Source organism: Rhinolophus ferrumequinum, chromosome 12 (genome assembly GCF_004115265.2).
Source record: "Rhinolophus ferrumequinum isolate MPI-CBG mRhiFer1 chromosome 12, mRhiFer1_v1.p, whole genome shotgun sequence".
Classification (NCBI taxonomy): domain Eukaryota; kingdom Metazoa; phylum Chordata; class Mammalia; order Chiroptera; family Rhinolophidae; genus Rhinolophus; species Rhinolophus ferrumequinum.
In genome coordinates, this window is record NC_046295.1 from 67524598 (window position 1) to 67544389 (window position 19792).

At 43.5% G+C, this 19792-nt stretch overlaps 1 protein-coding gene across 1 annotated transcript in view; it reads left to right on the forward strand.

Moving 5' to 3' along the window:
• PAPPA (pappalysin 1) overlaps window positions 1–19792 on the forward strand; it is a 234916-nt gene that overhangs the window by 76179 nt on the left and 138945 nt on the right. Inside the window, 1 exon segment of the mRNA XM_033123868.1 lies at window positions 3102–3600. Coding sequence (XP_032979759.1) covers window positions 3102–3600 — 499 coding nt within the window.

The following is a 19792-nucleotide window of genomic DNA, read 5'->3' on the forward strand; positions in this document are numbered from 1 at the left end:
TTTCTAAACAGTGGGTTTTTTCCTAAAAGACAACTTTCACTTGCTCCCTATCTCTCTCAATAGAAAGTTCAGTTCCCTTAACATGAAATAACAAGACCCTTCATAATATGGGTTCTACTCAGTTTGCCACACTCGTCACTTGTTCTCACATTGCACTCACAACCATAGTCATCTTTTTTTTTTAAACTTTTATTTATTTCAAGTGTGTTTTTCCAGGACCCATCAGCTCCAAGTCAAGTAGTTGTGTCAATCGACTAGTTGTGGAAGGCACAGCTCACAGTGGCTCATGTGGAGAATAGAACCGGCAACCTTGTTGTTAAGAGCACCGCGTTCTAACCCACTGAGATAACCGGCCGCCCTACAACTGTTGTCATCTTAACTCACATTCTCTATCAGATGTTCTTTTGGTTTGGAATGCCTCCTCTTTCTGAGGTTTTCCTTTTTAATTCCTCCTTACTTTTCAGAACAGAGCTAATATATGTGTGAGCATCTATTAAATATTTTATACCATTTGAGTTTTACAGTAACCTTGTGAGGTAATATTACAGTAGGTGACACAATGAGAAGCTGTATAGCTGATATTTTTACCCAACTTTCATGGCTTCAAAACCTGGCACAGTGCCTGGACCAACAGTATCACATACTATTCTATTCCCCATCAGGGAATTAATTACTTAACCATCTGAGTCTCAGTTTCCTCTTCCTTCAAATGAGTTTCATAGACCTGCGTCATAAACGTATTGCCAGTATGAAAAGACCTGAGGCATATAACATGCTTGGCGTAGTACCTGGCATACGGAGGATGGTCAATTCATGAAGCCTGTTGTTCCGAAAGGGATCGTTGCTTTGGTGATGGGGTGGACTCAGAACCCTGGAGGCTCTTTTTCACATCTAAAAGTTTGTCTCTGATAACCAGACAAGCACAGACCTTGCTAAGATTTCTATTTCTGTTTACTTACTCGGGCATAATGACCATGCTCACCTTCCTGTCCTTTGGAAAGCATTTGGTCCCTCTGTTGATTAACAAGAAACCAGGGAGAAAGCAGGAGCCAAACAGATTTGTCATCTTTGCTCTCCTGTGGCTTCCCACCACTGACAGTCGTTTTCTCCAAGGAAGGGAGAAAGATTGTTCTATTGCTTGCCAATTCCAGGAGAAAGCCCGTGGAGGGGGTGGCATGTTTGCCTGGCACTCACCATAATGCAGCAGGCTCCAACGTCCCATGGAGCATTAACTTCTTTTTTTAACTTCATACTAACAAGATAGAAGATTCTTTGTTTAACACATATTTGCTGAGCATTCACTGTGTTCACTGTCTTTGGACCGGGCACTGTATTAAGCAAAGGCTGTATGTATTGAGTGAAACAGAGGTACAAAAATGATACCGATCCTGCCAGATTTTGGTGACACTCAGATGAATTAATTAATGGCTACAGAATGTGCTTCATATATATTAAAATGCTATGCTCAGTAAAGCTTACTGAATGAGTAAGTGATATATGTATGCCAACAACCCACAAAGTCAAGAGAATCAGGAACTCAGTGGTATGGAGAGTAGATAGCAAGAAAGGCTTCCTTCTAGGTGAGGAGTATTACTGGTTGGCGCCTTTGACTTAAATTACTGATTGATTCTAACCAGCGTGTGCTGCAAGTGATGAATGGACCTAGACACGGAGGTGTGGAGGGGATCTTGTAGTTATGTCCGTCTCTCCTTGTTCTGATGTGTTATAGCTTAAAAGGTCTTTGTGAATTTTCCTTGCCCCCTCTTTCTTCTCTTTTGTCTCTTCCCCACCTCCATTTGGTGTTTTCTCTCTTGTCCCTTGGCTGGGTAGATTGGAGGCATTTACAGCCTTCACTGGAATAGCTTTTCCACCCAAAATGACTTTCTAGTTTTCATATTGTGGTGAGGTGATTCCCGTTATACTGTAACAGCACCACAAAGCCTTTCAGACAAAGATTGATTTTTCCTTTTTGCTTCTGAAATGCCCAGCATCCCTACCCTCTACCAACCACGGATGCTAAAGGAAAAAAAATGTGGCAAACAGGATGACTTGAAATCCTCCCTCATACCCTCACCAGCTGATCTATATCTCCTGATAGATCCCTTCAACAACTTAGAATCAATCACTATACTGAGTCCTGATTACTATTCTCAGCAGTGCAAAGGAGAGCTCTCCGAGGGTCTAGTAGGACTAATGATCTCAGCAGAGAAACATTCGGAAGTCACTGCAGTCTGAGATCAGTAGGGATTAGGCATTTTCTCCTTGAGGAAAGAGTAGAAGAATCCCTCCTTCCTTCTCCCCTCTCTTCACCCAACCCTCCCTCTCCTGAGGCTGACGGACGGGACGGAGCATGAAGAAGCTCAGTGGTATGAAATGATCTCATGTAGAGAAGGGGAGGAGGAGAGATAAGATGGCTCCAGGGCTGCCGTCCAGCTCTGTCATTCATTGTTCTAGACAGTTCCCTCCTAGAATCCTCAGTCCCAGGGGCAGAAGCTATCCGTGCTTACCTCCTCTTTGCTGAAGGTTTCCGACACGTCTTCCATGCCAAACAGGTTGCAGCAAAGGCAATACCACAGGGATTCCAATTTATTTTAGTGGCATCCGATAGTGAAAACAGACTGGGAACTTCCGGAAGAGGCAAAGTAGAGTCCTAATGCTGACCTTTTATACTTAAAGCTGTGAGACTTTGCTCATTTCACTCCACATTCCCTCACCTCTGAAATGAGTCCTTTGCAAGTGATAAACAAGTTCGTGGGACATAGTAGGCATTTGTCAAATATTTGTCCTCTTCTTGTTTCCATCCTAGGCACAAAGCCTACAAGTGGAAGATGAGGGGGGAAGGTTTGGGCATTCACTCAATAGTAAGATGTTTACTTGAATATAGTTTTGACCAAATGTCTGGTGATTCATTCCAGATCTGTATCACAGTGGTGGGGATGCTGTACATACAGAAGGTTCACCAAAACACTGAGAGTTCTTCTCTTTCTTGTTCCCCTCTGTCTGACTTCTCATCAGACCCACCTCTCCTAAGGTCTGCAGGAGACTCTGAGGACCAGACTGAAGGTCTTTCAGGAACTCATATCCTCATCTCTTCTCCATAGGTCATCCAGATGTTGAACAGCCCTGTAAGTCCAGTGTCCGTACGTGGAGCCCAAATTCAGCTGTCAACCCACACACGGTCCCTCCAGCCTGCCCTGAGCCACAAGGCTGCTATCTTGAACTGGAATTCCGCTACCCTTTGGTCCCTGAGTCTCTGACGATCTGGGTGACCTTTGTCTCCACTGACTGGGACTCTAGTGGGGCTGTCAATGACATCAAATTGTTGACTGCCAGCGGGAAGAACATCTCCCTGGGCCCTCAGAATGTCTTCTGCGATGTTCCACTGACCATTAAACTCCGGGATGTGGGTGACGAGGTATATGGCATTCAGATCTACACATTGGATGAGCACCTGGAGATTGACGCTGCCATGTTGACCTCCATTGCAGACAGCCCGCTCTGCCTAGAGTGTAAGCCCCTGCAGTACAGAGTGGTCCGGGACCCTCCTCTCCAGGTGGACGTGGCCTCCATCCTCCATCTCCATAGAAGATTCACGGACATGTAAGTGCATTTTCTAGCTAGGGAGAGGACCAAGTAGGTGGGCTATGGAGGGATAAAAGGCGGGTCAGAGACATCTGGACTGGAAGAAGGTTCATCACAGCCAGACTCACTTCTAGGGATTTATAGCTTGGCATTGGGTATAGAATTGTCTTAACAAGGCAGAGTTGGTTTGGTGGGGAAAGCAATGGACATGGAAGCAGGAGACTTGAATTTTGGTGGCAGCTCTATTGTGTGACTCTAAGCGTTTCAACCTTCCTGGAACTTAGTTTTCCCAACAGTTGGATGAAATTAGCAGTAAGGAAGTCGTTTATTACTAATGAAAGTGGAAGAATTGAAGTTTGCTAATGATTGCTTTTTTATGTTAAGTTAAAGAAGATTCATGCATTCAGAGTGCTATTTTAGTGGGTGAAAAGGTGAAATTATAGCAAATTGGCTGGGAATTGGCCATGTTCCTGGGTGTTTGCATGAGAATTTTGCTGGAAGGTGAACATCACCATTCATGGTCCTTGTTTTCTTTTGTGAAACACATTTGATCCTTAAGGGTCCTTGCAGCTCTAGGTCTCCATAATTCTTCTGGATACTCAATGCTTTTACATGACATAGTATTTGTCCTTGATACTCAATTCGCAAGCCACCTTTATCTATTACACCTTCCTCAAACATGCTCAGCATTTATGTTTTATGAGAGAAGCCACATTATAATGAAGTCATTAGTGCTTTTCCTCTATGCCAGACAATGGGCTAAGGTCTTTGCATCTTTTATTTGTGTCATTCTTTCTACATCCACAGCCCTATTATCCTTCTCATTTCACAGAGAAGAAAATAGCAGCTTCAAGACGTAAAGTCACATGTCCAAGATCACACAGTTAGGATGTGGTGAGGTCAGGATTGGAATTCCATCTTGTCTACGAAGCCAGTGCACTTCACCAGTATTCAGTTAACAATGTGATTCCAAATTCTCCTTTAACCTAAGAAATGAGGGAGCTTTAGCCATCGAATCTGGGTACCAAGAGCCTATAAAATCAATCACCAAACATTTGTTGAGTATGACTCTGTATAGTGGACATTGGTAGGGAATCCTTTGAGTATTGGAAAGAACAATAGCTCAGGAGTCAGACGCCTGTGTCTAGTTCCAGCCAGTCCACTTACTAACGTTACATAAATCAGTCAATCTCTGAGCCTCAATTTCCTCTTCTGTGTGATGAAGATGTTGAAGTCAGTCGTTTCTATGGGCCTTTTGTGGCTCTTTCTTTGATTCTAAGATGACAGAAGACACAATCTCTCTGCTCTGTCTACTTGAGACTATTTACTAAGCCAATCAGTAATAGAAACCAAGTCCTGGAGGAAACTTTCAATCTTTTGAAGAGACAGAACCACTTTCAAACACTTTACCAGCACTTCCTTTTACATGCCAGCAATTAACGTGCACATCACAAGCAAACCCTCGCCCGTTCACTGAGTCCGAGATGAAGAACACCTGTTTGAGAGCTCCGAGGGCGCGCTCGGTTTGTGTTTGTTAAAGAATCGTCCTGCCTTGAAAATATTCCATGATCCCATCTCTTCCATCTCCTAACTTGTCTAGAGTAGTAAAGTCCTATAAATATGCATCCACTTAAAATTTCTTTATAAAACAATGGAGATAATAAATAAGAGATATCTTAAAACTTCAGTTTAAACACCGCTTCCCCCTCAAGTTATGAGCCTGTAGGAGCTGACATGGGTTGATGAGTGTGGCATGGTGGGAATTGAACTGAAGAAGTACAAACAACCGGAGTTCTGTTTTCAGCTAAGTCACTAACTTGCTCTAGGACCTTAGGCTAGTGACTTACCCTTTCTGGTGGTCTTCAGAGGCCTCCTCCACAAAAGGAGGTTGTAGTAGAGTAGTAGTTCTCAAACTCGGTGGCGTAACAGGAAAACCTGGGACATTTTAAAAATGCCTGTTGTGATACTACTACGCAAGAGACAAAGAATTTTATGTCCATGCAAAAACTTGTACACGAATATTCATAGCCGCTTTATTTGTAATGGCTAAAAATTCAAAACAAATATCCATCCACAGGTGAATGGATACATTATGGTGGGTCCGTCCAATCAAATAGTAAACAATAAAAAGGAACTATTGATACATGCACAAAAAAAAAAAATGCCTGTATCTCATTGGCCGACCCTCTGAACCCTTCCCTCCCCTCCCAGGTATTGACGTAAAGGTAAGGATGAGGTCTGGCTATGGGACTTGTAAAATCTCATTGTAACAGACCGCTGAGTTGAAGAAGCACTGCACTAAATCAGGTTCTCAAAGTGGGGTCCCTGGCCAGCAGCATCCACATCGAAGGGTGCGTAGAACGGCCAGTTTCGTCGGCCCCAGCCCAGATGACTGAATCAGAAACTCTTTGAGTACCGGGCTTTTCCAGATGACTCTGATGCTGGCTAACGTTTAATAGCCACTGCTCTAAATGATCTCAAAGGCCTAGGAATCCACAAGGTCTCTTTCACTCATACAACTACTCATATTTACAAATATGTATTGAGAACGTTCTGTGAGCCGGAGTCTGTAATGGGAAGCAGAGATTAGAGGGATGACTCAGACCCAGGCCCTTTCCTGTAGACACTCACACTTCAGTGCTGAAGACCTTAAGTCCGTAGGAAAAATGCCTGCTCCTACGCCAGTTTGCTTCCCAAACCACCATAGGTCCACGCCTTTGGGCAACATTTGTTCTTTCATTCACTCAACAAATATTTTAGTCCCTACTCTGTGACAAGCACGAGAGCTAAATGGAGGCATTGATTGGCCTTCTTCTTTGTCTTTCTTGAGTCCCAAGGATTTATTGGAGACTTGGGCTGGGCTGGGTTTCCTGACTCAAATGTTCTCTGAGACTCTGAACAAAGAAAAACATCATTCCGAGTCAACCTATCATTTCAATTTCTTTATCTCTTAGTATTTCAAGTTCTGAACTCCAACACAAATATATCCCTCCCTCTCTCTCTCTCTCTCTCTCTCTCTCTCTCTCTCTCTGTGTGTGTGTGTGTGCGTGTGTGTATTTTGCTGCTTTCACATTTTTTCCATATCAAATAAATTGGCTCTAATACAAGTTCTATATAAAGACTGTTTTGGAGAAAAAGAGGAGAGAGGAAAAAAATGCTTTTTTTCCTTCCCTGACTCAACCCATTACATGATCCCCTTTGACCTTTGTCTTCATTTTTTTCTCTCAGCAAAAATATTTATTCTTTCTGTTATCTATACTGGAGATAGTGTCCCAAGGTATGACATTGGTGAAGGGAGAGGCTTCTGTGCTTCCCCATGGATGCTTCCAGCAGACTGATTACTTTTGGCCAGGACTAAAAAGCAATGTGGAACGTCTTCCTTAAGTGGACCCCTTCATTGAATGAGACTTGACACAAGCAGAGGATCAGGGGATCCGTGCCGACTCTGCTACTAACTCACCACGTGGCAGTAAGACATTGCATCACTTATTTAGACTTATTTAGACTTCAATTTCCCTATCTGAAAAACACGTTAAGCAATTGGATGTGGATAGACATTGTTCTTAGGTGAGAGATGACTCACTCACTTTTTCATAGTAAAAGGGACTCAGAAGAGATTGTCTATAAGAATCAATACCCAACGTGGATGCCCTAGTGAAATGTGTAGTGTGTGGACAACAATCTTGATGACGATAATAATAATAACAAAAATTAATAATAATAACAATAATAATCACCATTTGCTGGATACTCACTCTGCTTTACGGGCCTTACTAGTATTTACGAGGCTAGTGAAGCTCAGAGAAGGAGCTAGAGCTCAGAAAATTTACTCACCCAACCTACTACAGCTGGTAAGAGCCAGGTGTAAAACCTGGGTCTAATTCCAAATTCCACCTTCTCAACCACAACACCACAATACCGCATGCTGCAGTAATGTAAAGGCAGAATTTTAAAGGTCAGACATGCCTCCAAGCTGGCTAACGTTCAAAATACAGCAAGTAGAAGACAGGCCCCTAGTCCACAGTCAAGGAACTGACCCTGTATTGGAGCCCAGCAACACAAGTTACACAGCCAGTTCTTTATGGGTCTGGCTGGAGAAAGAGCAGGGAAGCTTCTGTTTCTGAACTTGACTGTCAGCTTGATTTGCTTCTGCACTGCACACTGTGCTGTGTGGGTCTGCATAGAATCTTCGGATTTCTCTAAGTAGGGACTCCACAAAACTAAGATGTGGAAACAGAGTCCCAGAGAGCAGTTTCTAGGCTGTCGGCCTCAGGTGGAAAGGTGCTGGCTCGGTTATTAGATGGCTATGAGCTGTAATCAGATGGCTGTCCACTGTGACTGGGTGGCCATCAGCTATTACTGGTTAGGCCGCTGATATAGCTGCCGTGGCTATGCTAGGGGGTTGGTTGGTTGGTTGGTTGGTTGGTTGGTTGGTTGGTTGGTTGGTTGGTTGGCAGAGAAGCAGACGGCTGATTGTGGCTAGGAAGTGCAGTTAGCAAGCGGATTGCAGCTAGCAAGGGAGTTGGTTCGTTGGCAGAGAAGTGGACGGCGGATTGCACATCATGTGGAGCCTACTTCCTGTATCTCCAACCCAGCCGCCGGAGAGACTATAGTGGTCTGAACCCCCTATCCATGGCTCCGTGGGTGTTCCTTTCTGGCCTCACCATGTCCTGCGTTCTTATGCGGGGAGCAGGAGCTGAGTCCCCGTATGACATAAGATTCCCGACTCCCTCCATTTTTTTTGGCTTAGAGTAAGTGAGGTATAAGGCACACCAGGAACAGTGAATAGTGGCTCACTCTCATTATTTATCTCTTCATTTACCCATCCATCCATCATCAGTTCATTCAGCAAATGTTTACTGGGTGTCTATTACCATAGAACTAGGAATAGAGTCCTGATCTCTGGCATTATGAGCACAGAGTTTAAAGGGGGAAACAGATGAGGAATCGGGTGATTATACTGCAACATAAAGAGTTCTCTGGTGTGAGGAAGGGGGCTGTAGGGAAACATAGGAAGGGCATCTAACACAACTTGAGGTGGGTAAGGATTTCTTGGAAGAAGTGATGTCTAAGCTGAAACCTGAAGGATGGATAAGAGTTCAGCATTGGAGAAAATTGCCACAGTACGAATGGTTGAAGTCAAGTGGCTGCTCAGCAAACATTGATAAATGAAGGAATGAATAAATGAATGAATGAATGAACCAATATACTGTGCTTCACAGCAGAAGTGCATGTTCAATTGCAGTAACAAGTTTTGAAGGGGAGGGAATGTAGTAATCTGGGCTCTCGATCACTATGGTTCTTAAATCCACTTCATTCTTTTTAACTGCTGCATAGTATTCCGTAGTAGGAATAGCTGTACCCCTAATACTGGCCAATTAGGTTATTTCACACATTTTTCTATTTTAAACAAATGCTGCAATGAGCACTCTTATATCAACCTCCTTATGGGCACAAGTGACCATTTCTCCAGATTGATGCTGAGAGACGGAACTGCTGGGTTACAAAATAGGAGCATTTTCCATTAATGGATTCTGAGAGAGTGAGCCAGCTCACAGCCCAACATCAGGGTTCCACATCATCACTAGAACTTGACAAAATGAAAGTGCTTTGTCTTTGGCCATTTGATCATGTGATGGGTAAAACGTGACTTCTCATTGATGTTCTTGTGATGGAACATCTTGAGTGAGCATCTTTCAAATATTACTACTAGCTATTTACATTGCCTTTTCTGTGGCTTGCTATTCATATCTTTAAGTTATGTCTGGTCATCAATCTCTGTACACCTCAGTTTTGCCATCTGTTAAATGGGGATTTTAATGTTAATTGTTGGGTCTTGAGTACCCAACAATGTTATTAGAATCTAGAAGGAAACAGGTAGTCCAGAGGGTGCCGTCATTTATGAAGAAGTTACTCTGAGTAATCTTGCATACACTGATATATATACCCAATGTTAATTTAGTATGCTTTCCGTGCTAGGAAATATGCCACATTCTGAACACAAAACAGGTAATAAAGACCTGGTTTCTGCCCTTGGGGGAGACTCAGTTTAGTCCTTGTGCTAACCACCCTCACATATGCCAGTAGCATCCACTAACAATAATATCTGCCATGTTGTGAATACGTCATATGTGCTCAGTATCTTTCATAAGCCTACTAAGGAAGTGTAGGCATCAGTATGCCCTCTTTGTAGGTGGGGAAGCTGAAACTCAGAGAGGTAGCCCTCACTTAAGATCCCACAGTTAATAGATGCTAGCGTCAAGTTTTACATCTCCTTGCCTGACCTCCCCAGGGTGTGCCTGGCAAACTGTAGAGCGCAATCATTACTACGATAACAGGCACAGGATGAGGTGGCAGGTATCTTGATGGATGGAGAAAATAGGTGTCCAAACTAGCTTTTCTTGTTTCCAAAAAGCAGTAGAATAAACACAAAAGAGAACACATTTTTTCATTTGTTTTTCGAACACTGAAGTAGATAAGGAGGAAGAGGCTTGATGAAGGCTGGACCTCGTCAGACCAGCGTGGTTTTCAGTAACCTGTTGCTGAAATGCATCCTCCAGAGCAGACCTCCTCCCGAGCAGGGTCTTCTTCCACGCCTGCCCACAGTGGTCTGGCCTGTAGTTTGAGGTCCTGGTCACCAGGGCAGACAAGCAGCCTCAGGAGTGAGAGCTGTTTCTCCAAGCCCAGAGTGGAGACCTCTGTTCCTAGCCCAAGCTAGCGGGGTAAATAGTCAGCACAATCTTACTCTATTTCTGGAAGCTGGGCATCATCCACCTAGAACTCCCTCTCACCAGTCTCAGGCCAAGTACCTCTCAGGATGAAATACGGTTCCGAGAACATGAGGGTAAACAAAAGGATTTAGCAAAATCAACAGATCTCCAGCGTCAGCAGCAGCCATCGAAATGCTGACAGTTTCTAAGGATCTTCATGATTTGGAACGTGGGAAGCGCCCCTGTTGGACGCCAACACCACTGGAATCGCTTACCTTTAAAATGTCTGTGGATCAGTCTGATGCAGTACTGAACTTGAAAGCAAGGGGGTCATGACAGTGTCTCTTCTGCTAAATGGGACCCACAGAAGTCAAATGATGGACCCAAGTCTCTGTTGATAAATTATTTCATCCCTTCCTTCCTTCCTTCATTCATTTATTCAGTGCAGCCCTACAGAGTATCAATCTCGTTGCTGGCACCATAATTCTCAATCTTATAATTGGGTAGGAGGGCTGCACTGAATAATAGCCCAAATAAAAATATAATGACCAACTAAAGATGATTATTACAAGAGGTTTTAAAGAGTTTAATTCTCCCCTAAGTGAAGGGGGACTACATAGAAGATAAGACTGGAGAGGTAAACAGGGGCCAGATTATGAAGGGGTTGTGGCCCACGTTTTCGACTTTGGATTTATTCATTAGGAAATAGAAGACTACACCAATCAAATTTGTGTGTGTGTGTACGTATGTGTGTGTGTGTGTGTGTGTGTGTGTGTGTATATATATATATATATATATATATATATATATATATATATAATTGCTCTGTGTGCTCTGTGAAGAAAGATTGAGGAAGAGTGAGAAAGTCCACATAGGGGTGATTGCTAAAGTCCAAACCAGAGATTAGGATTATTTGCATAGAGAGGTGGATGAATTGGAGGTGTGTTTCAAAGGTAAAATCAGCAGGACTTGCTGATGTATTGGATGCAAGGGTTTTAACAAGGAGCTGTCTGGTGGTTCTCATTTCCAATTGGAGAACTTGGAATGAGAGAAATGTTATTTCCTGAAACGGAGGAATCGATTTTAATTTAGTATTTGATTAGAGGGTGGGGTAGATCAAGAGTTCCTTTGGAAAGCAACAAGTTAGTGAAATCAGGTTGCAGTGGTGTCCTGATGTCACCTATTTCTTTGTTCTTTTGCTGTTCACCCTGGGGGCAGGTAGGTTGGACGGGACTTGGTTGTGCAGCTCCAATCCCTGATTTTTAAGAAAACAAATAAACGAGTAGGGAAGAGAAAGAAATTAACAGTCGTCAGAGTAATTACAGATGTGGGAAGAATGGAGCAATTTATCTCACACTGGGCATGGGTAAGAAGAGGGGACAAAATCCGTTCAGCTGTGCTCGGCGACGATGAGAACCCGTAGGACAGTTTTAGCGGGTTTATGCTGCGCGTGTTAAAACAGGAACCTGAGACGTTTCCTTTGGAAATGCTGAATTCAGACCTGGGAGATCTGATGCCCAGGCCAGCACAGGACTGCCTTGCTGTGCTCACAGGAGCCTCACATCCTTCGCCTGGAAAAAGTGGGCGGCGAGTCCTGGCTATACGGTCCCACAAGGGGGGTCCTGAAAGCAACTAACGAGATAATAGACTTACAAAACCATGATGCAGTCAGGGGAACTATAAAGATTTAAACGTTCATGATTCTTTCTATTGTTTGGTTTTCATTAGCCTTGTTCTTGGCCAGGGCCAGGCTGGAGAGTAACTGTGAAAAGCAAACACACGGACACGCACAGACACACACATGAAACCATTTCCCGTTAAACTCTAACTGGAGTTACTAGGGCTCAGTGTTGGATTAGAAGAAAGAAAAGATAAATGGCACTTTAACCTCTATAGTTGAGCTAAAGAAAAAAAAGAAGAAACCCATCAAAATGCTGGCCCTGGATCTGGAGACCTGGATTACAGGACTGAGTGAAAATTTTGCTGTGTCTTGAAATTGTGCTGTGTCTTGGTCCTTGACGCCCCATCCGGGGGCCCAAGTTCCCTTTCTATAACATGAAGGCATAGTTAGGTGACTCTGAAGGCCATTCCCAGTGCTGACATTCTGCTCAGACCACTGAATGCATCTAATTCTGAAATGGGGGAGGGAGCAGGTTACGCGTCCCATTGGCAGTACGTGAGCTTGGAGACTGGCCATTTCTAATGAAAGACTTCCAGGCACTCTGGGACACTCAGAGATCCTCCCAGACATTCGTTCTCTCCCTCGGGGCTTACCAAGCTCTCCCTTTGTGATAGATTCAGAATATGTGGGTGTATTTTTCCTGTTCAGTTGCTTTGTGACTTGACAGTGAGATACTGGAGGTGGGGTCTACTTAGTATTTGCCACATTAACCGCAGCTTCTCAAGCAAGGCCAGGCACCAAGTAGATGGTCAATAAATGGAGGTAAATAAATGTATGCATAAATGAATGAGTGAATGAATGAACGAATGAATGAGTAAGCTGTGTGGCAGATCAATAAGTAGGCAGAAATACATGATAATAGAGATGAATATCTGCTATATGGACAATCTTTTTTTGTAACTTCCAAGATGGATTAGTTACCACATAATCAAAAGAACAAAAGAGAATCTTACAGCATGGTCCTTTCTCGTCTTGGGTCCTCAGTTTCCTTATTCTTAAAGTGAAGGGATTAGACCAGATAATGTAGGTCAGTCTTTCATTCATTCAACGGGCATTTATTTAGCACAGTCTTTGTAACAGGCCTTGTATTAGGCAGTGGCGATAAGTAAACCAGGCAGTAAGGGAGTCCCAGCCCCCTAGAAGCTTTCATCTAATTAACATGAGAAGTGAATGCATAAACAAATGGCAACAAAACAGTGAGAAAGGTGTTCTGATAAGAAAACCACATGGGCGTGGAGCTCCTCACTCATCTTAAAGAGTCAGTGAGAACCTGCAGAAAAAGGTCAGGTCTAAGCTAAGGCCAGGGGATTTAGCCAGGGAAAGGAGATGACCCTGCTTGCTCGTGGTGGCTGAGGGATAAAATTTGGGGAAGGGAAAGCTTGAGCAAAGAGACCAGAGTATTTGAGAGGAGGCGAGTAATGATGGTTTTCGATAGCCACGCTCCAGGGTCTGGACTTCATGCTGAGGACAGTGGGAGCCACTGAGTGCCTTTAGGTAAGAGAAGAGCCCGATTAGATTTGGTTTTAGATTTGTCTCTCTGTCTGTGTGTGGCTATCCGGGTGGATGTAGGGATGGAGGTACAGATGGTAAATGGTATGGGAAGTAAGGCGATGTTGCCAAAACTAAAGTAAGAGATGATGGCCCTGGTCTAGGGTAGTCGTGGTGGGAATGGAGAGAATTAGATGCGGCCGAGCAGCTCTAAGGGGTTGGAAGCACTTGATGTCTGATCAGCGGGCGGAGGCAGGTGAGTGGGTCACGGAGATGCCTGTGTTACTGGCATCGCTGGAACAGAGCATGTGGGGTTAGAGGTGTGTGTGGGTTGGGATGAGCAAAGAAAGAGGAGTTCAGAAGTCCCTTCTCACGGTCAGCCTATGCGTGGCAGGCACACAGCTATGATTCCCTGGGAGCCACAATGTTTCCTCCCTGTGGAGAGCTGCAGGGGCAATGAAGGTGAGCTTGAGCATGTGCATGTGTGTGCACACACATGGATGAGTGTGTGTGTGTGTGTGTGTGTGTGTGTGCGCACAGACAGGACCTGGGAGACCACCTGTTTTCATCATCCACTGATTCTCAAAGTGTAGTCCAGTGTTCTGAAAAGGTCCCCGGGGGGGTATTGTGGGCTTAATCTTCCGTAGCACTGATACCTATAACGTTACAAGGCATGGGCTTTGTTTTCTACCCGGGATTAATCATTCACTCATGGGCTTTAATACAAGCCAGACACCACCTCACTGAGCCTCCTGCAGAAATGCCAGTTCCCCTCTTCCATTCTAATGCCAGTTTTCATATTCTTGTTGTCAGAGTGGAAAGGAGGTTAGTGTTTTGCCCCGGCTTCAATATCCTATAAACTAAAAAGTTTGAAAACTTCCATCCAAGAATGTTAGTCAAAAAATACCAGGAAAGCTTGACTTTGCCATTTGTTTTCTGTATGACTTGGGGCAATTTATTCCCCTTCTCTAGGCGTTGGTATCCATTCCACAAAGAGAAACTGGGGGTAAGTGATTCTGATGCTATCCAGCTCTGTGTCTGCATTTCTGTGTTTCCTTCTTGAGCTAAGCTCCTGGTATACAAACTCAGTCTCCAATATTTTTAAACAGAGAGATTCTGAGGTGCTTAAACCTCTTACTGTCTAGGAATTAGACTGAAAACCTCTCAGACCTGGAAGGAGCATTGAAGCCCTGATACTTTACAAATGAGAGAATGGAGCCCAGAGAGGGGAGGCCATTTCCTCAGAGTCACACAGCCTATTGATGGCAGAACACGGAATTGAACCTAGGGTTCCTGATTCCCAATCCAGGTGCTCCTTCCCCCACATAAAGGAGTGCTGGAGTTTGGCCAGACCTTGGGACTCAAATATGGGTTTGGCTCCCTCTGATCATGGAGAAGTCTCTGCTGGATGCTCAGAGTGAAATCATAGAGAGCTGACATCGGTAACGTCATGGCAGCTGGTGCTGGGGGGCAGGGGGTGGGGGGAGTTGGTATAGGAAATGAGAGAACACATTTGGCGAAGCTCAGGATCCACGTGACCCTCCAAGAGCCCCTCATTTCAAAACAAACTCAACCTTTTAGGTTCAAGTTCTCCCTCTCGTCAAAAATGTGACTTCCTGCTTCTAAGAAGCGAGGCTTACAAAAGAGCTCAGAAGACTCCGCAGACATCAAATAGCTCTTACAAAATAGCGTTTTGATGAGTTAAGTGTAAATGAATCAGAAACATAAGGATTACATTTTCCCCAAGTGCACATGGGTTTCAAACTTTGAGGGGAAATGGAGTTTGCTAACTGCACGCCGGCTTTCACCGAACCCAAAGCATTCATGGGGCGGTGGGGGCAGAGAAGAAAGAAAAGCCCAGCCCCCACATGGTTTTAGATGTGGTGCCAAATTCGAAAATGCTGTTGGGCTCGCCCTCTGCCAGTAATAAAATTGCTGGCCACCCAGAGAGGCCACAGGGAGGAGAAAGGAGATTGCTTTCCCCACTGGCCCCTGGTCTCAACAACTGTGTTCGGTTAGCGCAGCTCAATCACCAGCTGTCACCGTGTCCCTCCACTGGACTTGCTGGCCCCACTTGGCTTCGATTTTCACACTACGCCTCATGCCTTGTTTACCTTCCACTGTGTCTGGTGTTTTGGCTCCCAGAGGCATTGGCGACCAGTCAGCTTGTCAGAAGCCCCTGCTCGGTAATCAAGAGACCTGTCCGTCACCAGCAGGGGTGTTTGGGGGAAGCTGTCACACTTCGCCTTTGGTTGCATTCAGGAAAAACAAGAGTCCCTTGTAGATCTTTTCCTTTCTCCGCTCTTTAATGCTATCCAGGTGTAGCGTTTCCCCCAAACTGGTAAACGTCTTCCCTTCTCATCTCCGCCTGACACAAACAACCAGTTAAATCTCAGGACTCCTGTTACCTTATCCCAAGATTTGAAGCTCTGCACCTTTTATAATTCCCCTTCATTCTTTCCCTTGTATTGTATTTCACTGCACCAAGAAAGTAGAAAATCATTTCAATTGGTGGTAAAAGATGATTAAAACAAAATAACAAAGGCCTTGGCTGCAAACTGTTAGTTTTATTAAATTTGCTACTGTGTTTTAAATTGGTACCAGGGCCCATCTTTGGACAATTCTATCAAAGGCTGCTGGAATTAATCAGCTGCATGTATACATTTGTTCCTTCCTGAGCCTTGCGCAGAGCCAGGGCAGCGTTATCTGGATGCAGACAGTGAGTTTTGTGTTACCTGTGCGAGAGGAGTGGGCCTTCGTCCCACTGGGAGGGATCCAAATGCCCAGGGGAATTCTCAGACCCCTGTCATCTCATTCTTCATTCCTTTCATCCAGACAATGGGTCGCAGCTCGCAGTGGTCACTGGGAGGAATAAGCAGAGGGATATTGCAAGGCAAAATTCCATTTTCCCAAACAACGATTCTTGGCAAGGGGATCTCAGCCTCACAGCGTTGCTTTAAATACAGGGCACATGAAGTGGAAAGTGCTATGATCTACCCAGTGCCGGGGCCTGGAAGGAGGGAAAGATGGGAATAAGGATCTGGGATGCTGCTTCAGTATCTGGGCTACTATTTGCACAGCTCGTTCTGCTCCTACAACTGGAGGAGAAGAGGGGGCTTGGGAAGTCACTGTGGCCAGTTCTCTATCACTCAGTGACGCGGCGTCTTGCCTCAGAGCCTCCTGCCGTCTACTGCACACTCTCCATTGACCATTCTAGTAAAACGTTAGCACTCCTTTGGCTTAGACTGAAGTTCAGTCTAAATGAACATTCTTCATCCAGAAAGGTTTACCTGTGTCCTGCTTTGTCCTGTTCCTACTGCTCAGATCCCCATACTCATCGTGATGCCTTCTGACATTTGCCCGTGTGCACTGTCTCAAACTGTAATTCGTTCATCAGATATTGTTGGCAACCTATTCTATGCCAGGCACTGTGCTAGACCCAGAGACAGAGCAATGAAAGGCCTACGTGTTCTCTGCCCTTGAAGCATTTAACCTATATCAGGGAAGATCAGGCATTCAACATCTGCTTGCAACAAAGTGTGCTGAGTTTTATAATAAAGTACGGGGTGCTAAAGACACCTGTACAAGGCATCAGCCTAATCCAGGTGTCAGAAGTCTCCCTGAGCCTTTCTCCAACCACTTTTTGGTCCTCCCTTCTGTTGGGACTCTTTAAAGTCTGCCTTGTCTCACAACCATACTGTACTTGACTTATCTTCCCTTTTGCCCTTTGAACTGTTCAAGACCATTCATGGTATCTTCCTCATCTCTAGAATGACTCCTACTAGAATGTCCAGCGTGCTTTTTATTTGACTTGTACAAGGTCATTGAGACCACACTGCCTGACTCTTACCAGAAATTGACCCAAGGAAAGTGAGGTCCAGAAAGGAGGACTGAGTCATCCAAAATCACAGCCAAAGTTAATAGAAGAACCACAACCGTTTTTCCTGACATGTGATCCAGGTGACATCCATAGTGACATCAGACAGCCTTTCAAGGTAGCCCTTCCAAGGGCATATGATGTGCTCCATCCCAAATCCTTAACAGCCACCCTCTCCCATAAAATGTAAGTCCAAAGTACCTCTTAGCCTAAAATGAAAACAATGTATTCTCTGAAGAATTCCGGGTAAATAAAATAAATTTAAACTACCACACAAATAGAGAGCGAGAACATAATAATTCAGGGTGATACACAGATGAAATTGGAATTGAGTATATCATTACCACATGGAGGAAAATACTGAGTGTATGTAACCTTAATGTGTGAATGCTAAGAAATAAATTCTTTCGAGGAGACTACACAGCGCCAGAGTCATTCCGTGGGGAAGGATATTTTGTTGTAAGTTTTAGTTCTCTTTACACAAAATAGAATATGAACACATCCAGCCTAGTGCCAAAACTTGGTACATACTCTATTCTTGCACCTTCCATTCCATGAGGGAGTATTCAGTCTCCCTTTCCCCCTAAAACAATGATCTATCTATACTGCTACCAAGACGCTCTTCCACAAAACAAATATGATTATGTCTTTTGCCGAGAAAGCCAGTTCTCCTACTTCCCCTGACTTGGCTTCTCCTTACTTTTCTCCAGTCAAGCCACTTCTCAGACTCTCTCCTCCCCAGCCTGGGTCAGGTATCGTTCTTTATGTTCCCATAACCCCTACCTTACACCTTTTAGGCTGTTTTAATGTTTGTTTGTTTGTTTATTTATTTAATCCCCCGTAAGCCTATGAGCATTTTAAATGTGAGACCATATTTTATTGATCTTTGAATCCCAGAAACCTAAGGGAAGCTGGTATGACTCAATGAAGACTATTTAGATGAATGAATGGATGAACAAATGAAATGATACAAATATATTTATCCAGAATTTGAAGAAGTGGTCAAAGCTAGACATAGAATTAGCTAGCATAAAGATAACTAGCTGGCTTTAATTCTCCTATACTCTTTTTTTTTTTTTTTCCATGAACTCTAAAAATGAAGGATTACTAACAGATTTACAATCTTATATTCATGGAAAATTGTATGTGTGTGTATGTATTTATACATGAAAAAATACATGAAGGATGCTGACAGGGATATTCTTGGTAGCTGCCACAAAGTGATGGATTTTGAAATGATTTTGCTTTTATTTTAAATTCTTTCATATGGAGCTCTAAGTTGTTAAAATAAACATGGGTGATCTTTATGGTTAGAAAAAAAATAAAGCTAATGTGATAATGTACTGTTACTCCTCAATTAAGAAAATTGTCTGCTCACCCTAACTATATGTTAGAGCTGAAGCTATTTTTCTCTAAAATTCCACATTAAAAAAATACAATTTAGGAGGATTTGCAGCTACCTAAAAGACTTTAGGACTGTGTCTTCTCTTCAGATAGTTTTAGTGTTCTGTATGTGATTGGATATTACTGCATTGCTCACTAGTGTGTGCTTATCCAAGGGGTCAGCTCAATGTCGTGGACCGATCAAGGGTACTAAAGTCAAACAACATGGTTGAAATTCTGCTCTGTAATTATTATCTCCTGACCTTGGACAGATTACTGAACTATACTGAACCTCAGTTGACCAATGCAAATGATTTCTACATTCAGATTGATAGTAGAAATAGTATGTAGAATTTGGTGGACTAGTTCATCAAAAATATTCCCAATGCAAACATCTATCCAGATAGTCTAGATAAAATATAACTGATATAACTAGCATCCTTTAAAATGCATGGCTGAGATCAGAAAAACATGTTGCCAGGGGCAATAAATAAAATGAAACTGAGTACTAGACAGATAAGCCGTGAATCTAACATTTAATTGATATACTTTGTATAAAGGGGAACCATAAGTTTTGGCAATTGTATATCTTGCTTATTCTAGGAGAGGAGATTTGGCCATGCAACTGTGCAAGGTGGAGGATTGTAACGAAAGCCTTCAAAATAAGATTAGGGCCTCTGAAATCTACATGCTTAGTGAAAAGGTGTAGTAGGGGAAATACAGGGGTTGCCAAAAAAATGTATACAAGTGGACACTTTGGTCAACGTTGCTCAAGCAGCAGTTCACCATAATCAGAAGAGTCTGGATGCTGATGGTAACCACTTTGAGCACCTCTTGCAATTGCAAAAGTCAAATGTGACTTGTATTCATCTTTTGTTATCGGTATATATTGAGTATTACAATTTTAATACAGTTTCCTTTCTTAAAAATGTGTGTACATTTTTGGGCACCCTCTGTGTGTGTGTGTGTGTGTGTGTGTGTGTGTGTGTGTGTGTGTGTGTGTCCTATACCTAACAAAGATTTGACATTTAAGTTTATACTGCTCAGTATGGTCTAGGAATGCCTGAACTG